Source organism: Apaloderma vittatum, unplaced genomic scaffold (genome assembly GCF_000703405.1).
Source record: "Apaloderma vittatum isolate BGI_N311 unplaced genomic scaffold, ASM70340v1 scaffold4177, whole genome shotgun sequence".
NCBI classification, from domain to species: Eukaryota; Metazoa; Chordata; class Aves; order Trogoniformes; family Trogonidae; genus Apaloderma; species Apaloderma vittatum.
Genome location: NW_009725588.1, coordinates 58855 through 82124, shown reverse-complemented (window position 1 = coordinate 82124; position 23270 = coordinate 58855). Strand labels below are relative to the sequence as shown.

Sequence of the window (23270 nt, the reverse complement as noted above, 5' to 3'; positions counted from 1 at the left end):
TCCTGTTTGCTGGAGCATGTCCAAGGAATGAAAAAGAAGCTGGTGAAGGGTCTAGAGAACAAGTCTTGCAAGGAGCAGCTGAGGGAACTGGGTTTTTTTGCCTAGAGGCAACTGAGGTGAGACTTCATCACTCTCTACAACTACCTGAAAGGAGGCTGTAGTGTGGCAAGGGTCAGTCTCTTCTGCCAGGTAACAAGTGACAGGACAAGAGGAAATGGCCTCAAGCTGTGTCAGAAGAGTTTTAGATTGAATATTAGGAAAAATTTCTTCACTGAAAGGGTTGTGAAGCATTGGAACAGGTTGCCCAGGGAAGTGGTGGAGTCACTGAAGTATTTAAAAGACTTGTAGATGTGGTGCTTAGGGACATTTTCTAGTGGTGGACCTGGCACTGCTAGGTTAATGGTTGGACTTGATGATCTTAAAGGCTCTTTCCAGTCTAAACAATTTTATGATCCTATGATTCTATGTTTTCCATATATTGATGTTAAATTTTTGGATTGTTATTGCCCAATTCAAGTATGCTTCAATTCATTTTTCCATAAGTATTCCCTAACTCAAATGCAAAATGGAACCCATGCTTTAATTACTCTTAGAGTTACCATCACACAATCTATCCTTAGTTAATGCTGAAGTCATTAATCATTAATTAATGACCATCAGCAGCTGTCCTCAATTCAGGGTTGGGGATATGAAAAGCCAGGTCTCCCTACAATAGTCTCTTCACTCCTAATCCTGTTATTTGATTGATTTTCACCTTCATCCACTCCCACATATCCAGGCTGCACTTGGTCCTCATTTTCCCATTCTTTCTTCAGGGAAGCCACAAACAACAATTTCTGTAGAACTATGTCCAGAATTTTCCTATTTTTTTTCTCCTAATTATGCTGATAATAAAAATATCCCTGGCATGTGCATGTTCTATTTTCAAGGTCTGTTTAGAGACCATCCTTCTTTCTGAAATGCTGCTTCTATCCGTGATTACTTAGTCCACTGCTGTTCTTCAGGGAGAACAGCTGCCATCGTCTCATCCAGATGTCTACTTCTCTCTTTTATCTGTTAGCTTATTTACTTATTCTATATTTGGTGTTAATATGATAAGAAAGGAAAAACAAGAAAACTGTAATGAAGCCTTAAGAAGAAAATCTATTTGATTTGGCCAAAATCCAGAGTTCCTTTTCCTATCCATTATGAGAAAGCTCCAGGATTCTATCTACTAGAAAGATATAGCAGGGAAGCTATATTACTGGCTATTACTGATGCAAGATTAAAAGCAGCTGAAAAAACACTTAGTCAAGAGAAGGAATAAACACCCACTCTCCCTGCATCTGTCTGTGAAGCCAGGAGGGCTTTGGAGAAAACTCTGAGGTGGCTGTAGCTCTCATGAGACTCGAGACAGGCATGGACTGAGCTGGACTTCTGGAATGAGTATAATTTCTTTCACAGAAAGGCAAACCCTGACACTGAATGTGATGATGAAATCCACCCCTAAAATATCTACCATTTCCAATCAAAAAATTCTTTTCTCTCCAGGAGAAGCAAAACTTTTAATGTGTGTGCTGTTCTTTATCAAAGTGGATAACACAAGGAAGATCCACCAAAAATAGCTAGAGAAATAATGCCTATCTATACACAAATATAATTTAAAAAATATGGAACATTACAATCCTCACAAACACTACTTTTTTGAAAATTTATTCTACGAAGATTTTCAATTTTTTGTTTTATTTCACAACAGGCTTTCATCTAAAGACCACTATTTCACAAACCAAAGCCTACAAGAGGCATATACTTTTTTCTTACCCTTTTCCTTAGACTATAAGACTTTTGCATTTGCACAAAATCTCTTTTCTTTATTTTTCAATTATTCCTGTTCTGGGTTCTCCTAGACTGAAGGAATACATAACTCTTAGCTAGAAGTCCCTCTGAATTGTCCACTAGTAATTCTAAAATCTGTAGCTCTCATAATGGATTTTATGGCTCTAAGCAGGGTATAGAATCATAGAATCATAGAACAATTCAGGTTCAAAAAGACCCTTGGGATCATCGAGTCCAACCATAACTCTCCCCTAGGACTCAACTTCAAAAGCCTGACACACGACTTGAATGTTGACCAGTCCATCCTTGTGGTATGTGCACACCAAGAAGTTTTTGTCAAGATCTCCTAGAACCCAAGGAAGACAAAGATATTCTTGGTCTCAGTCTCAACAGACAAGTTGATGGATAAAATACATATTCAAGGCAAGCCTGCCATTATTTCCTTCACCTTCCTCCACATCTCTTTAGCAAATCACTTAAACTTTCTTAAACACACCTAAGTTTCATCATCTTCAAAACATGTGTTGCAATTGTGATTTCCAAGTTCACAGAACAAGACATATTGACAAGCCTTGTAGAGGCTTCAGTTGTAAAATTTATCAGTGTTACTTTATGTAACATCCTGTGAATTTTTACATTTTTCAACCAGTTAGGCAGAGGAAATATACTGAAGAATATTTGGTATGACAGCTAAAGTTAAAAAATATTTAATTTATCTCCCCTTCATGTCTACCATTTTCTATACTCCTTCTTGAACAGAAAAGTGCGAGGGAAGGATTTTCTAAAGCACTTAGAACAGGCCTAACTGTATCCCCTAAAGGAAAATCTGTAACTCGCACTGATTTCAATGGCAGGACTGTAATGCAAATGTAAAATGATTTTGAAAATCCCACCTTAAGAGATTTCAGTCTAGACATAAGGTCTGTGACCTTGTCACCCTCTTCTTTCTTGCCTTAATTCAAACTGATCTCTTAGTATCTTGTATCTTTTACCATTGGCATTTTAAAACAAGGTTTCTATCTTTTAAAAAGTATTTCATCATGAAGGCTTCCTCCATAAATTCATCCTATTAATTTTTTTATCTAGCCAGGTGCATTATTTGTTCCTAGGTAAACCTTTTTAATTCCAACTTATATTGCACATGAAACCTCCCAGGCACTTATGACAAACTGATGCTTTCAAAATCTTCTATTATGTTGTCAAAAGTGACAGTGATAGCCATCCTACATCTATTGTAGGGCTCCCTATTTCCTTGCTAATAGAATAGCCAGACTAGAGCTACTCCAATTTCCTCAGCCAACTGAAAAATGTTTATTTTACCTTTTCTCCTAATGCCAACCCTTTTAATTTGCTGTTTCCTTTCAAAAAGACTCCATGGTATAAAAGCTTGCCACCAGCAATAGATACACGTTGGGTATTTGGCCTCCATCCTACACATATTTTTGTTATACAAACAAAGCAAGAACGTGGCTTTCTGACTGCTGCTGAGTCTCCTAACTTGCTGCTGCCTGTTCTTGTATTTCACTGCTAACAACTTATAGACATAACCAGAGGGGTCCACAAAACCACTTCTGAACAACACTTTTTCAGCACAGTGTTAACAGAAGGACGGATATACTGCATCAGGACAGGAGAAAGATGTCTCAGCAATCAAGTACTGGTCAAAGATGGTTTAATAAATTATAGATGTGCTTTGCAGAAGCTCTCTGGAGACAGCTGGGGACCCTTTTCCATTCTTTTGGGGATAGCATCATGACCAGGGTTTGCCAACTCATTCCATGGGCTCCTGGGAAAATCACTGTTACAACATACCGTGCCATTATCCAGGACAGTACTTGTCAGGCAAATAAAATGAGCGGTACCACAGTGGTGGATGAAATGTTGCTGTTGCTTTCATGCTGTTTTTGTCTGCAGGAATGTGGGGCAACTGCAACTTGCCTAACCATAAATATTAGGAAACAAATTTTTTTTCTGTTCTCTTCTGCAGTAGGGAGATTTCTTAATGCATGAGATGGTTCTTTTTATTTGCCTGGCAGTACTGTGACACAGGCACTGAGATGACTCACTGGATATCAAGAAGAACAGTACTATTTTTGATAAGACAACTGTAGTGTTTGAGCTCCACAGGGAGAGAAGGGCTTCCTGCTCACCTGATTTTGAAGTGGGTTCTCTGCTTGAAAACAGAGGCAAAGATATGCTTCAGTGATGGTAAAGCAGAACAATATTGATGCTTTGCCCTTAGGTCAGCCTTGATACTGTCTCTAATGAAGCTCCCGATTTTCCCTAAGGCACATCTTCCCTGATAGTTTACAGAGCAGCACCAAAAGACCTAATGTGTCCTTTCCAAGCACTGCACACCTAAGCTGCCTTTCCCAGAGACAAAAGCAATTGGGCAGAATGGTGCAGCCAGTTATCACCACAGCACAGTGTCAGGGAAGAGAAGGCACACACACATATACTCAGCCTCGGAAGCCAGGAGGTGCTCCCAGCTTCTACCATTCTGATATAGTCCTTGGTGCCAGGATATAACCTGCCGAGCCACCTGCACTGCTTCTGACAAAAAGAAGCACAGCACAGCAATGGAAATGCAATGAAACTAGCTTTCATCTCCCTTTCCCTCCTGCAGTGGTGTGAAACTTGACACTGGCTAACCTACTAGTGCTGTGGGTAAATTTTCTAGCCCACGCCATGCTTTTGTTGCCACAGTTCAACCATTAGTGCCAATGGAGTTTACAAATATTTATATCTGTACTTACATATATGGATACTTATATGCATTTTATATTGATAAATAAATATTTGCATAAGCATATCTTACCAAACTTTATATATCTGAAAAAATCTGCCATCAAATTTGCTGTCCTGTTTAAGAATAAAATGAATTGCTCTAACAAGCAGAACCACAGATGGCATTAAGTTTCCAGTATCCAAAGCACCATCAACTACAATCTCTGTTTGCCTCCCAACCACGAAAATGATGTAGAGAGAAGTTAAGTTGAATTCTATATCCATTTCCACCTTCTGAAAAGCTAGGACCAAGGTAATAAACTCTTCTTACCAAGCATGTGCACACTCCAAACTTATTAAAAACACAGAAAAAAATTTAAAATAGATTACTTCTGATGGACCCCACCTTTCCAGAAATCAGTCCTCTTCAAAAGAATTGGCCATTTACACCTGCTTTGAACAGCGTGAAACCTTCATGTTCTTTTTTTTTCTTTCTTTTTTTTTTTCCAAATGCACCATCATTGAAAGATTCAACTCCAGGTTTCCAAACCCTGAATATCAGAATTAACACTATGTGACAGCTGGTGTGTTCCAAACTCATCACATTTACTGGTCTGTAACAGGGTAAATGACACAATTACCTGCTGTAATTACTGTTGCTGACAATATATTTTCCCTGGTGATTGGTTTGTGTGACTCAGAGCTGCTTATCTTTGTCAGTCCAGTACAAATCTCCATTTCCATGTGACTTGGACATTAACTTAGGAAGTATTCACAAATTAGTTCCAGTATCTGCCCAGACAGATATTTGGGGGAATATAAATTCATCTTTTATTGGATGATTAAACAGTCTAGCAATCTAATATTATTTTGCATTAGAAATTAAGTATTCTTAATGAAATTCTGATCCCCATTTAAATCAAATGCTCATTTGTTTTATTAATATATTGGAAGGGAAATGCATTGAAACAGGTAAATAAAATGAACAAAATGCAAATAAGTACATTGACATTTTCAAAAAATACTCATTCCAAAAGCAAAACGTGAAGTAAAAAAAAAAAAAGTGATAAAACATGAAGATACGTAGTTCTTATTGCCTTCTTGTGAGAATTTAAAATAACACCTGCATAAGACAACAGTGACTTTTGATTTAGAGTGATGTTACAGGTCAATCAAGCTAGCTGACTGCAAGCATTTCTCTAGAATACTTTTCACTTTTAAAACATAAAATAGATACAATTACTTGCACCGTTTCTCTTAAGAATATACTTAAGATGATGTGAAAAGACTGCAGCATATAATGACAGTAGGAGTCAGATACAGTCTTTTTAAGATGATTTGGAAGCTTGCCAGAAAGAAAATAAAAACTCCTACAAGAACTCCTACAAACCTTTTAGGCAGAGCAGCCTCCTATTTTATTGCTAAGCTTGTTGACAGAGCTCTTGGTTCTCAACAGAAACACTGAGATTTTTTTAAAATTTTTGTTATTTGAAGGGGAGGGTCACAATTTTTGCACATACATCAGTTATATGAAACTGATATGGAAGCCATATTCTATATGAAATCTGAATACATAAATTCTAAAGGGGACTGACTGCAAGAAATTAAGTTGATTAATATTTCTGAAGTAATTTCTGGTTTAAGTTTTCTAGTTCAGTCTTGAAGATGCCTCAAAATCTCCAGTGTTTTCTTAAAAAAGTAAGACAAGACAGAACAGTTCCGCATATTGAGAATGTCCCCAGGAAAAATATCAAGTATCTTTATATCTTCAGAAAGACTGCCTCAAAATTTGTATCTTCACTACCAAAAGTGAAATCTCACCCAGGAAGACTAGGATTCTGTTGTAAAGGATCACAGTGTAGACAATGATGCTTCCCTTTGTATCAACGTGACTTTTCAAATTAATGATGGCCATTTGGCCAGTCTTCCTTGGGGCAACAGCAGAATAAAACCCTAAGGATGGGTTCCAATATATTTTCTCAGTAGGTGGTATTTGTTGCTTCTCATTGGCCCACTCCTGACTGCTGCAGAGAGGTCCTGCCAACCACTTTCTCTTCTTTATTCATTTAGATGAACTGGCAAACACAGACAGAGCAAATTCTGGAACTGAAACTTGTTTCATGCAGAAACAGAAGGGAAGAAAAAGCGTGAGTTTAGCTTCTACACTATGCATTCATGCAGGACGAGCCCCAGCCTGGCTACAGAATCATCAGCACATTTCAGTGTGAATCAGAAGTTACATGCAGAACTAAAAATATAAGCTTTCTTTGGAATTATGCATAGGAACACAGATACTGGATGAGTCAGTGAAGTGGATAAACCCAATATGTTTACTTTGTGCACCAAGGCATTTCAGGGTAGATTTCAGCAAAATTCCGTGTGCAAAGAAGGACTAGAAAGGATGCAACTCCTGCTGTGGTCAAGGCATCTGTACCACAAGTAAGGGTGCTACTTGAGCACATAGCTAGAAGAGAGAGGCTACTTTTGAATTATTCTGGCTGTAGAAATTAATTTCTGATGTGAAGAAACAGTTTGATGCCGCAAAGCACATCTTGTTTTGTGAGCGGAGAATCATCAGTCCAAAAGACTGACAAAAGGGAGCAATATTGATAAAGATTTATCACAGAGACAAATCTAGGAAGGATTTGTCAAAGAAGATGACAAATACTAAATTATAATGACTGACAGTATAAAGCAGAAGTTAAGGCAACAGTCTGCCATTGAGCATAAAGAAGGCTAAACTCTTATAAACATCTCATGAAAAACAAAGGATCCTTCTAAGCCGTTTCAGGAGTCAGTGATTACCAGACACCCCATGTGGCATCCAATGTGAAACAAATTATAAAGATTTAAGAGTTTTCATGCTCACAGATTGTCTGAACAGAAAAAAAATCAGGGATTCCTATCACTCCAAACAGAAAACTTTCACATTCATTCAAAGAAAAGATTTGCAGCTATTATATTAAAAGAAAAGGTTTCTGAAGCCTTGGACAAAATTAAAAAATGTTACGTCTCCTCTTACGAGTCTTGACAGGCAGTTCTCTTTCTTACCCTCTGCCTATCCTTACAACTGTGTTATCCTAAGATTGAAAATATTTCTCAGCAGTAGAGTGCCAACAGACAGGCAGACATTACATCCACATACTACTGCCAGCTCTATCCACTACCCTTAAAACATTGCTATTTTTTATCATGGCTACAGTCACCTTGATTTTACTGTGAATGTGGAGAAAACTGCTGACTTCAACATAACTTTAAATAACTCCACTCTTCCTGCAAACTGTCTTGCTTCATACAGTAGCGACAGACTCTCACCGACCTTGGCTGGAGTCCCTCGGAGAAGAAGCTGCTCTCTCCCGGCATGAGGCAATCACCAGTCGGCCCTGATGTGATAGATGTGAGCTCTTCAACTCCCTTCACTTCTGGCTCGCTCAAGGAGACATCAGCAGATTCCCATCTCCTGAGCCAGAAAGATCCTTACAACTTCAAAGAAGCTGTCCTCAAGGCTACCTGCTGCGTTTCCTGATCTTTTCAGCCTTGTCTTTCACAGTCTCTGATCATGCACAGAAGGATGGGCCAAGGGAGGGCCAGCTGTGAAAGATGTCATGTCGCGGTTGATTAATACTAGCCGTCCTTTCGCTACCATCATCCTGATTCCCACAGTCCACAACTACCACCCATACAGGGATGAATAAATGAAAGTAGTTTTGACCAGACAATACCCCATATACTCCTGTATTTAAACTCATAGAATCATAGAATTGTCAGGGTTGGAAGCGACCTTAAAGATCATCTAGTTCTAACCTCCCTGCCATGGGCAGGGACATCTCCCACTAGATCAGGTTGACCAGACTCTTCCGAAGGAAAACTGCAGCTGTTTAGTTGCTGGTAATTCTGAACACAATTCCACTCCAGATTAAGGTATCTAAATTCATGTGTCAGTGTGTGCGTTACTGGGCAGGATTCCACTGCAAAAAAAGCACACCTAGCTAACACACCACATCTAGCCTGGCATCTCACAGATATCCAAGATATCAGCAAAGGATACAATACGAGATTGTACAGAAGACTGTAGCAGCAGTTAAAGAGCAAGCAGAACACACCACAGCATCTAAAAAGGCCCTAGACCTATAAATGTGCAACCAGATCTTGCTATAGACATCTAAATTCTCATTTCAGGCAGTGTAACCTACAGAAATAAGTGTAAATCAGATACTTAACACAGGATTGAGTTGCCCACCAATAGGGGGTTCAAATCCATGGAAAGAGGTCATTTACTCTGCTCTCAGCCAGCAGAACACAAGACCTTGTAGGTCTAGTATCATATCTGTTAATTCCACGATGACATCTGCCTAGAACCTGTAAACAGACAACTGAGTTGGGTCCAGCTGAATCCTTGACTCCTGTTGATTACAATGTGAGCATAGATGAAGACATCTATATTGGAGTGTCTTAGCTGCAGACCTCCTTTGTCAACTTCAGTAAAATTCTAACATGAAGAGTCAATGTAATTAGCTATGGAAATGAATAATTCATTCAGTGCTCTACGGTTTTCTAGACTGCCTATTTTTACAATATACTCTGTTAATCTTGATATACCCCTACATCTCTCATTTACAATCATATTGTACTGACACAGCACATAACTGCATTGGAGAATCTGTCAAGGGATGTGAGGTGCCTGAAAGCTGCAGAGGGGTTCAGAACACTGAGAAATGGGACGTACACTGGATGTCTGTCGTAATACTGTGAAATATGTATTAAGCAATGTTAATGCTTGTAACTATCATGATTTTAAAATTTTTACATGAAATAACGGTTTCACTCTTTTCTGAGTTACTGTTTCAAACTGAGAATGTCGTCAAGCTGATACCTGTATCTCCTTTTATATATTGAAAAATTCCTCATGACACTAAGAATGCAAAATATATCCCTTGTAAGACAAAATTATCAATTCTGATGTCTGCTTCTGCAGAAAGATAGATTTTAAACAATATATAGAAACTGCAGAAATCCAAAATACTCGAAGACTTGCTTTTGATATAATATCTTTTACCATCATTTGTTCCTAAGGCCAACAGGGAATCTATTGACAGATATAGATACACAGATGCACACACACACACATATATACCATATATATCAAGTATATATATTTGGTAAAAGAATTATTTCTGTAAAAGAATTAAGCATCCGATACTGAAGAATATACATTCATGTCTTTGTCAAGGGAACACATTTTCTGTTTAACAAATCATATTCTACCGAGGGTCCTTTAAAAATGTCTTGGATTTTGATCAGCTGAGAAATCAATCCTGCTGTAATTGCACAGGCAGATGAACAGTTGTTATTAACTGGGTCAGTAACCAAGGAGGAAATAGGACCTAAAACCTATCCTCTAGGAAGGTAAAAAAGGTCTCATTCCAAGTTGAAACAGTCTCCAAACTAAGTTGTCAACAATAACCCGATTCAATCCAAATAAAGCATAAATGAGTTCCGTTGTATAAGATACAGCAGATTTATTAAAATGACTTGTGTTGTTATCTTAGTAATGCAGTCGCATAGCAACAAGCTCAATCTGAATGATCATTCCTTTATTAGCATTGTGAATTATCTTACAGCTAGCAAGTGGATATTGGAGAGAATTTATCCTGGAAGAGGATTGAGAGCTTCATGTAGGCTGACATACTATAAAACAGAATGGAAACTGGGCCAACTAACAGGAATCAGAATTGAACAGTTTGAAGTTAAAAATGCCCTGTGCATACAAATTGACTTCTAGAGTGTTTATTATTAACAGCAACCCCGATGGACACCATTGCCTCAGTGGAGTCTGGATTACACTGTCTGATAATGCATGTGCACGCACACTACTTCTAATATAATTTGGGGGGGGAGGAAGTCATCAAAATCAGAGATGAAAAAGACAGATGGTTCACCTTGCCCACATCAATATAAATCCAGAACTACATGTTTTCTCCAGTGGTTTGCTGACTAAAACATTTCCTTAATCAAGCTGTAGTATGTCACTCCAGTGATGTTACAAGTTCCTGTCAGTGTGCTTATTTACTGTTCTGTCCCTTGCACTATAATGCACAATTATTCTATCTTTATTTCACGGAATCATAGAATGTCTTAGGTTGGAAAGGACCTTAGAGATCATCTAATCCAACCTCACTGCCATGGGCAGGGATGCACAGTCAATGAGCTCAGCTGTTGTACAAGCTGCAGAACTTGCAAAAACTTGCAGAGTTGCTGAATTCATCAAAATATGTCAAGGGAAATAAACAGGAAGAAATGAGCTTTTTTATTGTCCTCATGTCTCACATTACTTTATTTTCAAGTAACAAAGCCAGTATGCTATGAGCATATGACTAATCTGAGGTCACAGACATTTTTCTAACTTCTTTGCAACAGTGAAGGGTTAAGGAGATACAGCAGTACTGAATAAAGTTGCATCTTATAGCCATACTTCGTCACTTATTAAAATGTGGCCTCATTTACCAATGTACTAAGCACTATCAGCTCATTATCTTCAGGATGACTTGTGAATGCTCTTGTGTGTTTGAAAAAGCAGGCCAATTTTATACTGTTAATTAACCGAGGACAAGCGTGCAGCTTTAAACACAGAAGTTGGAGGACTTCATTCAAGTCTGGATTACCTCAGTCTTACAGCAGCTTCCTTCCATGGAAACCCAGGCAACTATACCACTCTTAGAACAGACTGGCGCAGGTGCTAAAACACTGTCCACACTCCTCGCATGTAAGCTGCATTTTATTCTTCATTTTAATTAAGGAGAGGCATTCCCTTTCAGTTCTTAGAACTCACTTCTGGACACTGGAATGTACAGTTGGAACAAAAACAACAAGAACACGATATCATAAAATACCCACACTTCACGGCTAGCTGGAATCCTTCCAAGGTACACTGGTGCAAACCCATTTCCTGCCCCATGTCAGAATCCATCAATAATCTTTTCCTGAATATTCAAAAAAAAATGTAATGCACGTCTCGAATTTTACCTGCACTGTGCCCTATGGATTAAATATAGATTTTATTTTCAGCATCCTCACAAGCAATTCAATGGAACTTTTTCTCAAGTATCTCTGCCATTAAAAATCACTTCTGCTGCACAGTACAGAAAGAGAGGAGATTTCTCAGACTGTTGGTGTCCCAAACAGTTGATGGATTTACAAGTCAAAAATAAACCAGCGAAATCTGCACAGAAGCCCACAGGCAGATGCACTTTTATGAACTTGAGCTTCTAGATGTCAGGAAGAATCATTCATCCAAAGTGTGTCAGAGTACTATGGTAATAAAAAAAATATGTGACAGGGAGTGTATTCCACCCTCAAAAATAGCTGTTATCTTGCAAAAAGCAGAGGGTAAGAACTGGGCAGCCACCAAAATCCCTGATAATCTGGGCATCTGAATCATTAACAGTATATGAGCAGTGTTATTTCAACAAAATAGCAGGTCCCTGTTACGGGCATTTCAAGTCCATCCAGACACCAGACTGGTGGTTCCCACAGTGGGGGCATCTGCACTCAGGGGATAAGGATGGCTGCGTTAGCACCGCAAAGATGCTTCCCCTGTTTCTTCATAGGCATCTTCAGAAGATTTTCATCATAAACAAAGCATTAATGAAGGAAAAGGCAGCAAGACTCAACCTTTGTTTATATGTTATGCCAAAAAAAACAGATGCGAGTTTATTTTCTGGCTGATAGGCTAGTAAAACCTGAGCGCTGACACGTATAAAGCAGATTTTTTGTTTATCAACTAATACTGAGACTTCCAAAGACAGGGACGAAAGAGAAAGATGCCTCTAAAGGTAACTTCAGTTTCTACTGAGGACTCTAATTTTAACACTTTATGATCAAAAGCAGTGGAGGAAGCTTGGCAGTTCTAAAAGAAATGTCTTCCATTCTCCACTCTCCACATCATTAGCCCGTCATCTTTTGACCCAACACCAGCATGGATACACAAGTAACCGAGATATGTTTCTTTAAAATCCTTCTTCATACATACACATCCACACAGAAACACACACTCAAAAAACCGTACCATATATCAATGTTTAGTAGAATACCAAACTAACAGGTATTTTTCTTAAGTGGAGATATTGCCAGTGGCATTAGCTGAAATCCAAGCAGATGTGCTGGTTGTTTATAAGCCACAGCTTTCTACAGGAATGGAACCAAACAGAAGGGCTTATGAAGAACACAAGTTTGATTGCTGTGGGCAAATCAAATGTAAAATAAATCATAATGATGTGGCCTGTCAGAAAACCGAAGTGGGAAAACGTTAATGGCTACATGGGAAAGAAAGCTCAAAGATAGGTGAGAGAGTATCGGATGAGTGAGTGCTGAGTGGGCTAAATGTGACAGTCTGTTTTCTATATGTTATGTTGTAGTGAATTTGTTACAGTCATCCCACAGTATCATCAAAGAACAAAAAATATGGGTCAGATGTGAAAAACTAATCCCAAAATGTACTGGTCAATAATTTGCAGTGGTGCAGGCCTTTCCCTTACATTTTCCCCTTTACTATTGACACCCCCTAAGTGATTATTAAGTAGTATTACTGTTAACATAATTCTTACTTTTTGCACATTCATCATCATTAGGCAGCAAAATGTGTAGCTTTCTCCTTAAATCTTTCCCATATGTCAAGTCAATCTCCCTAGACCTTTAATTATTTTAACGTTAGACTTGGAATTCCTTCCAATTTTCAACAGATTGGTGATTTAATTAGATTTGAAAAAATACCCAGAGCTGCCAGTATTCAAAAAAATTTAAAATTCCAGGTGTCATTCAACTTCCTACTGCTATGCTTCTTGGTAATTTCAGTTTACTGTGAGAGGCTATTGCAGAAAAAAGTTCAATGCTGCTGAATGCATCGACACCATTTTTGGAAAAAAGTTGTCCAAAAAAAATCTCTGAGACTCATAAAGACAGGGTGGAGGAGGAGGAAGGCTTAGCAAGGCCTGGCTGTTTAGACCCAAATGTGTTCAACATATCTTTTATCGCTTCGACTAGACCTTCGATATGGACAAGTCAAAAAGACCGAAGACCAAAGCCATTCATATATTCCACTTTATTTCTAAAGTACTTCATCCCTTCCATCTATTCAGACTCTGAAGAACAAACCCTGCAAACATTCCAACCACAAATCCTTCACAATCTTCTTTAGAAGTCAGAAAACAAATCCAGAAGCACAAACCAGGCTGTAACGCACCATAACAGCCCTGAAGCCTATTTTGCCATCTCCTTTGGCTTCTATGCTTTTCCGTTCTAAAAGCTAGCAGCAGCAAAAAATCAGCATGACTTGGCTTAAGTGCAAATGAAAAAGAAAGACAAAATCGTCTGGAATAGATTTAGCAAAAAGGTTATGAGAAAAAAGTTACAAATTCTGCACACACTTTAAAACATGTACACGAGCACCTAGCTTCACGCGCAGGGGTGGTCCCACACAGTGCAGGCTCTGCTGCAGAGATGGACCATGCTTGGAAGAAGTAGGCCACAATTTGCAGCATGCCTGATATGCTTTTAATAATTTATCAGCAAAGAATTCACATGCATTTCCTGCCAAAGCACCGTGCAATTGCAAAACCTCACTGTTACCAGAGTACGAAGTTGTAGATCACTCACTTCCCTCTCTTAAGGGGAAAAAAAAATAGAACAAAAAAGGAACATGTAATAGATAATTTACTAAACCACATAGATGACAGCATGCACAAACATTAATCCAAAGAGTCTAGTTCATATACTAATATAATTCATACATACGTCTGTCTTATACCAAGTCATTTATTGTTTTACCCAGTCCACTTGTACAGGTAGAGTCAACATGAAAGTACGCATGGAGAGCCCCAACACATCGCTCTCCAACACCACTAAGTATGAAACACAAAACAGCCCCTGGCGAGCAATTCTCTGGGAGGGAAACTTGGGACTCCCATCCACAGGAGAGGCTGAGTTCACTCCCAGCACTTCCTTCAGAGTCCCTTCTCCCTTTAAAAAAAAAAAAAAAAAAAAAAAGAGAAGATGGCCCATGAGACCGCACAGGAACAGAGCCTTAAAAACCATCTGGGGCTCAAAAAATCCATGGCTTCTCCAGGCCATGGCACGCATTAGGGAAGATGCACTAAATCCCACAGGGTCTCCTTTCTTCTGTTCCATTTTTGATGGGTTACTTAGACAGGTGAGTGGTCCCAAGGCATGAAACTAAAGACATCTGTTCAGACTAAACGAGATCAGCCATTCACTGCGGCAAGTCAGAACTCCTCACTGTTAGAGCACAGTGTGAAAAAGAGAGAGCTCTCATCTCTCATTTCCTGACTTCTCCCTTCTCCATTAAATAAAATAAAATAAAGTAAATGGTGAGGCAAAGGATATGAATTGCGCTGTACAGGCAGTGCTATCAGCTGCATATTACGGAGCCGCCTGAAAGACCTGAGGTGACACTGGCTAATCCTTGTTTCTAGAAAAGAATCTTTCTCTTTTCCAGTCAAGAAAACAACCTGTGCATTTTTGTAATCCCTAAGCAGAGATGTGAGTGTCACTACTCCAGAAAAATACGGAAGCGTTCAGATTTCATCATATCTAACAGGGATGGCACAGCGTACTGCTACACATCCAAAACTGCCCCAGCAGAGATTTGTGCCATTTTCTGCCTTCCCTCCCTTCGCACAACACCATTACATTTTGGGTTCTGTGAGGTAAAGTGGAAGGGGAATGAGATGATACCTATGTTTTTAGGGAAAGCATAGCAGCCCAGGGCACACTTTCTATGCCTTTAATTTGCAATTTGTGCACCCATTTGGCCCATAAAATCAGTCCCAAACAAGAGATTTCTGTGTAAATATGGTTGCGACTAACTCTAACTCCGTGAATCTTGCCTCCAAGATGAATACAAATATCAAAATCTGAAATTGATTTCTTCATTATATCCTTTGTTGTGAAAATCAAAATGTAATTCAGATCTATTGTAAAATTTGCAATAAACATGCCAGGAAGAAAGAGATTGAAGCTGTTCTGGAAGCAGCTATAGCTGTCTAAATCAGTCTTTTGTGCCCAGGACTCTGACAGAGATAGATAGCACAGATTTCTTTTCAAATGTCTCATACAGGAGAAAAACCCTTCAATGTCACTGATTTTGTCTCTTTTCTATTTTGATCAATGACTGCTAAATTATACACATGTGTACAGAATGGAACAATAAGGCATTTTACGTTAGTCTCACAGCAAGCTGTGTGGACAGCACTCACATCATAACCAGCCTAATCAAGGTTCAGGTACAATTTTTCAACATCTCCTTCCTGTGCTTCAGCTGTCCTGTGCAAACAACGACCTGTTAATGCCAAGCTACAGAATATTTTCTTCCTGCTTAGTAACATTCCCAAGGCTGTGCTATCAGAGCTACTGGTCCAGCTTACAGTAAGTCAGCAATTTTATGCACAGCTACAGTTCCATAACTGGATTCGATTACGCAGCGTTACAAGGAACAGTGTGACCTGAAATACATTTTAAAAATTTACCATTTAGTAACACACAGAGTCAGTTGTTACTTGTTTGCCCTGTTATTCCTGAACTGAATTAAAAATCTGCCTCCTCTTCAGTTTCATTGATATTTCAGCCAGCAAGTTAAACTCAGAATTGCCAACGAGGCAAATGAAGACTTGCCAAGAACTCTAAATTCTGCAGAAGGCTAAAGAGAGTTAAACAACTAAATTTAGTTACAAACATTGGCAAAACACAAAGTGCATTGGCCTCTGTATGTAAGTACCAAGAGATAGGAACAGAATTGCATACTACACAAACACATACAACCACTATACAGACTTTCGTAATTTTTGTAGTATGCCTGCAGCACCAAGGTGCTCCTCAAAGAATCTGAATTACCTTTGTGCACAAGACGTGTCTGTGTGAGGCCTCTGCAGCCTCTCACAAGTAGCTGGCAAGACGCATCTTTATAATATCCTTCTGCAGTAGCCGGAAACTGGTGCTATCAAAGCTGATGCTTCCAGCTATCTCGAGGAAAATAAAAAAGAGCGCTGCAGAAGTTTTGTCCTACAGTACCTACTTTTTTTCCATGAATTACAAAAAACAGAGCCTATCCAGTGGCACGAATGTAAACGTTTTCTGCATATCAGTGTTTCAATAGGTTTTAAAATATAATTTCTTTCACAGACATCTTTCCCACTTTTTACTTCTGTCAGATGTAAGCACCAGTTTTTGTAAGGACTGTGAAATACGTCAACTATTCTGTGTAGCTTCCACAATAAACATGATTATCAGAACAAAAAAGTAATATGGAAAACCCAGAAAATTTTGTTAAGGACAGTGCACAGCCTTACTTTCACAGATATGCCAAGTTAAACAGGATACTCTTCACAAAACCTTTCAAAAATACCTCCTGATATTGCAAAGCTCTGTCTCTTTGGTCTATCATCACGATTGCTTTACTCCTTACTGTCCTGCTTTTCTGACAGATAAAAAGGCTTGGTTTATGCTTTTAACTTCGAGAACTAGCACCTTTATGATGAAATTTGAGCTTAACTGAAATAATTCCCAGCTGCAGTGAATGGGCTGTGAGCTCATGATGCACTGAGAGGTGTGCTGGGCATGGACAAGTTGGTATCTCAACTCTCAAACTGCACAGACATCTACTTGCTGCTTTCTACAATCATAAAAGGCAGATTAAACCGATGGACTTAAATAAAGTAAATGCAAGGCTGGCTGAGACAGGCTGAGATCCCTAACACATGTCACTGCCTTCACTCTCTAAATAAAATGTATTTGGAAAATACTTTTCTTCCTTCAGTCCTAGATATCACTTGTTCAGCTGAATGTCATTATGGCTCCACTTAAATCAAAAGCAAACAAACAAACAAAAAACCAAGACAATAAAGACAAGTATAATGAGTTTTTCTCATAAACTACTTGCTTTAAAATACCGCAGTATGCTGTAAGAGAAAATCATGCTTATGAAAAGCCAGCTATACCCAAGCATAACAGCCTAGACTAAACCTGTTGGTGTGTCTGCAGGACAGCAAAATACTGTCAGTAGCATCACAACCTCCTTCCAACTGTTATTTTGCACTGATTTATTAACATATGCATCTTTCAGCAATGCCCTGCAAATGCTCAGTGTCTCTGCTACACTGAACTTTGCTGGATCTCAGAGCAGAGCAGGTTTCTTCGGGAGACACAATGCTACACAATCTCGTAGTTTAAAACTCTCACTGACTCCATGTTAAAGGTCCAGCAACACAGCAACATAACCTCCCTACTTGCAATCACTTTGCCTCTTAGACTTACACCTGGGCAAATGAGTGCACATGGAAGTCTCCAAAATCAGGAGCTTTAACAGAAGGAAAAACCAGCAGAGACCAAGGAATACGTGGAGGGGTGAAAAACCTGCAGCACTCTCACATACAAATACGTACACTTGTCACCTGCTTTAATACAGTGCTACCATATAAATGCTCTCAGCATCACTCATATAGGCTAAAACAAGTGCACAATACCATTTACTGATCAAAGCACATGACTTTAAATGTATCCTGTGTTTCCTTCAATTTTTAAAATATAATTAACCTTTCATTCACTAGTTTTTCGGTGGAAATGTCATGCAAGAGTCTCAGAAGTCTACATACTTTAGCAACTGACCAGTGCTTCCACCAGAGACGCTCATACTGGTCGTGGAACCAGAAAAAAAATACAGTTATTTTGTGACATATACAGTTAATGAAGTTAGTTGCCCTTTATGGAAATTCTACCACCCAACAGTCACTACATCCTTGTGGCTGCCTCTCAGTATGCATAATTCATTATAATTTAATTCCAAGAAAACTCTGACTGGCATTGCTCAGAAATAAAAAAAGTCGCTGCATGACTTACAAAACTTTCATCCACTTCCTTCTGCATTAACTTTTCCCAGCTTGATCAAAGGAAAGGTGGAAAAGAAATCATTCATTTTGTCACTCATCAGTCTGATTTCACAGGAAACTATTATTTACAAATGTTGGGCCAAATTCAGTCTGGAATGTGACTTCTGTAACAGATTTCCAGCCAGTTTTACACCAGTTTGACTGTCCAGAGCCCTTGAACTAAACTGATTTCACAACAGTAGGTTTCATCAAATATGAGGAATGCAACATGCGGAGTACCGAGAAATATTTAATGATATTTATGGGCACCAAATGTCCCTGTGAAGTTGTTTGTGACAGTTTACCATTTGCTGAGTTCAATCAGAATAGCAAGTCAAGGGAAGCAAAGCGGAAAAAAGTATCACAGTGATACAGATAAAGCAAGTTCCCAAACAACTCCAACAATGATACTCGGTAGTGAAACAATTGCTTTACTCAGCTGAGAGTGTGGGAAGCATGAGAAAGGGTGATCAGAAACATACCAGTTGCTTCAGAAAGGACCTGCAAGGAGCCTATAACTTGGTCTTTCAAGAACTGGGCCCACTGCAGTAAAATAGTGCTGAGAGAGGAATGACAAGCACAGGTAAAGCAGTAGACATAAAAATCACGCATGTGTTCTTTCAAATCCCCGTCCCCGGGTGCTGTGCATGTTTGGGCAAGCAAATTATGCCAGTTTATGAAGAAGCTGTTTCTCTACCAACACATGTCATTGATGCTCACAAATGCCAAGACATAAAGGACAGGATTAAATAAATTTAGAAATTAACTTCACAGTGCTATCTCCACATTCTGAATACTCTAATCCATTTATAACCAGCTTTACTGTTAGATAATATGAACTCCAAGGAAGTTTTACTGAACAAATATATCCTCTTACAGAAAGAACTAATGCATTCCCCTGTGCACACAAAATAGCGGCTCTATTTTGTTCATACACATTTTTCTTAACTGAGAGAACATGTCACATCTTTGAATCATATTTATCTGTCCAGTAGGAAAAAAACACATTCCTCCCAGGAATGCTCACAGTCAGTCTGGCTGTTTTAAATGTTCAGTGTTCATTCCATAACCCTAAAACAGCTTGCAGTAAAAGAAACACAGAATCACAGAATCACAGAATTGTTGAGGCTGGGAAAAACCTCTGAGATCATGAAGTCCAGCCTATGACCCAATACCATCACATCAGTCAGACCACGGCACTAAGTGCCACATCCAGTCTCTCCTTAAACACCTCCAGGGACGATGACTCCACCACTTCCCTGGGCCAGAAGACCAGAAGACAGGAGGAAGACCAGAAGACAGAAAGTCAGTATGAACCCAACACCTTCTCCAGAGGCAGCAGAGCAAAAAGGGAAGATACAGAGATAAGACCCACGATGTTGTCACATAGCTCAAGGCAGTCTGAGCTCCTGCCCTCTGAACTCAGGATTCAGCTGGGGAACCTCCCCAATGCAGGAGAATTCAAAACAAGGAAACAGCCACTTCAAATATGCAGCAAGTTTAATTCCATCAAAAGTTTGCAGAAAAATCATTATACTCTATGCCACACAGAAACTCAGTAACCTGTAGCACTACTTTTGGTCTCTTATTTTTCCCTTCAGCCTCCTTCCTTCACCTGCCTTACAACTTCAAGCAAATTATACAACGTACGCATTATCTGTAAAAAAGCATTAGCTTTTCTGCATTGTACCCTTCTAATTATTTTGGTGTTTATTCTGTTTAACATTTCATGTAGATATGGTGTGACTCTAACAAAGACTAACTTTAGAAAAATCATATCACTGCTCCAAAATAACATCATCCTGTTACTTTTTCTCACAAATAAATGGCTCTTACCTGTACATGAATAATCATCAATGCGTATATATCCTGTTTTGCAGATGCACATAAAGGATCCTGGTGTATTTACGCACATGGTATTCTCACGACAGTAGTGCCGTCCTTCAGCACACTCATCAATATCTGTGCATAAGGCAAAGAGAAACATGAGTCAAATTCAGCAGCATTCTTTGCAATCTCTCCGTACACCACTATTCACTTCCATCAGTAGCAGGTTAGACTAAAAGGTTACTTGTACAGCAATGCATTTTGGAAATTTTTTGTCTTTCTTCTTTTAAAAAAAATGCTTGAAGGGTTCAAGCAAGAGAAGCAGCATGAGCTTTCCATGAACAGCTGTTAGTTGAGTTACAAAGAAGATTACGTTGGCTTACATCTTTCCTTCTGAAGTGCCTATGATGTTATTCCTATGATTTAAATAGGAACAAACAAACAAACAAAATAACTGGGGTCCCAAAGAGCAGACCAACTGCCTCAACACTGCAATGTCATCTGTCGCTGTACCTGTGTAGTCACTGCAGTCATCAGTGTGCAAACGCATTACATTATGCCTACTGTTTGCCTTTGATCTAACAGCTTTCTTTGGAAAGAAACTGTAAAGAATACGGTAAGATCTGAAAAGATAGCAGAACTAATAAGTTTCTCTTAGAACTATAAAGTAGCCAACCAGTAATTTTAATATATACGAACACATACATATCTGTATGCACACCATATCTGAAAGGAACCTGAAAGAATATGATTTATAAAAATACCTGTTCTAACATAAAAAATTGCAACTTGGTAAAATACTTGTTGTTGTGAAATACATGCTGCAGTATGAAGTCCTAGAGCAAATTCCAGACATAAATCACTGTTGGCATGGACTTCAAAACTTGATTGGTTTGGGTACTCCCTTGGGCTGCAAAATTAGAGGTATTTCTTGTAGCAGGTTATACTTCAATGGTAAGACAGAGAAAGCACCACAAATAGCAAAAACCCTCAACTTCTGCAAAGAACAACTACTATACTAATTTGGAAGTGCTTAGTAGCACACTGCTCCTGTAATACTAAAGATAATGACAGCACTACTGAGATGCTCTGTACATCCAGTTATACTGTCACGCAATGCGCCACTGAACCTTGCTACAAAAGTCTGTTAAAAATCAAAAGGTTAGCTGTTGGCTTGTTTTTGTCCTGCTCATCAGTTTTTATTTCCTCCCTGTTCTCAATAATGTTTACAACTTTCAGAGTTGAAAATAAACTCTTTGGATGAAAAAGTGATGTGTTGCAGAGTTTGATGATAATTCAAAACAACAGACTGGATATATAAACTCACATTAGGGTTGACTTCTTAATGTCATGATGCTATATGTCAATAGTGCTAACTCCTGTACTTTACTCCTTTTTAGGTCATATGCTTATCTCCCAATTCTTCCTCTTCCCAGTGTCTTTAAATGAACAGCTACTTATCAGCTGCACTCATTGCCTACTTTTTTTTTTCCCTTTACATTTCCAGACGAAAATTTGCCTTCCATACAAAACAATGCAATGTACTGAACGTTAGCACTTCTGTAGTAATTTCCTAATTTCACTCAGTATTTAAAAAAATTTCTTTTGCCCAGTTTCTCTGCCCAGTGCAACTGTTCTGCTGGAGAAGCTGTGGGCAGTTGGCTACAGACCATGGAGGTGCCCATTGTGATGCTCAGGGAGTGCTTTGCACAAATTCAGTTTCTAAGAGTTTCATGGCCAATATACTTCAGCTGCTTTCCTGCTCTTCCTTTCCCTGTGAGCTCTGCAAGCATGGAAAAGTTACAGCTCTATTAGTGTGTTGGTGTGGAAGAGTTAGTTTTCTAATTTTCATGTATATACACACACAGAGAAATAAATGTGTATTTACAGTAAGCACAGTGAGCATACTAAGGCTAAAAACACTTTGTGAAAGTCATCTAAGAAAGTAAAAAAAAAAAAAAAAAGTGAAGCCCTCACAAGGCTACCACAGAGGCAGCTGATTTTGCATGAAAAGTGGGAAATGGCACAGATCTCCTGACATACAGGTGTTCTGTAGAAACATAAATGTGCAGTTCACAAAACCAGCCAGCAATTATAACATACGCCTCAGCCACTACCACAAAGGATGCAACTTGTGCCTTTCCTAATTCCAGTTCACAACTTCATATGAAATTAATGGTGTTGATTTGTATTTAAGTAACAACATCAGTCTTCGAGTAATTAGAGGCCTTATGTTCTTGGCGTCAACAGACTGCCTAGGAGCTGGCTTGGCACCCTCAGAAAACTCTACTTAAAGATCCAAAGCCTCAAAAGCATTAAATAGAACTTTCTGAAAACTACATTAATGATTGCTTTGGCAAGTAAATAGCCACAGGAGACCCAAAATGCTAATGGTTTTCACTTTGCAATGAAAAACTTAAAGCCAGAGCTTCTAATTTAGAGGTGTTCTAAATAAAAGTTTTCATTTTGCCAACATACTACATATTGAGGTTTTGCAAAATGTTCTATTTATAATTGTCTTTACTTCAGAACCTTGCTTACTCAATTATTATGAAAAAAAATACACAGAACACAAAAAAACCCACAACTACAACTGATCAGGTTAACTTTGAAGTGTTTCATTTGAACAAATCTGATTTTTTTTCCAAACTGATTTGCAAAGATGTTTACTGCATTTTTTTAAAGTCACTGGAAAATAAAATTCTTACTCATCCAGCACTCTAGAAAATCTGTATATAATGCAAAGGAAATAATTACATTATTACATTACATTGGTACCTAAAGACCCTAATCAAGTGTCAGAACTCCATTGCTCTACACCATGGATGCATAGCTGATAAGAAGCTGCCTTTACAAACAGTTTGCAACTTTAGCACTAAATTACCTCACCACTGGACACAGAAGATAAATAATACAAAATGGATAAAGTAACAGTCAAATGACAGTTTGTCACACGGAGGTTGACCA

General features: G+C 38.7%; 1 protein-coding gene across 1 annotated transcript in view; it reads right to left on the bottom strand.

Moving 5' to 3' along the window:
* Positions 1-23270, bottom strand: part of NELL2 (NEL-like 2 (chicken)) — a gene marked incomplete at its 5' end in the record, with an annotated part of 119525 nt that overhangs the window by 47437 nt on the left and 48818 nt on the right. The window contains one exon of the mRNA XM_009872951.1: positions 20313-20438. Coding sequence (XP_009871253.1) covers positions 20313-20438 — 126 coding nt within the window. The remainder of the gene's footprint in view (positions 1-20312; positions 20439-23270) is intronic.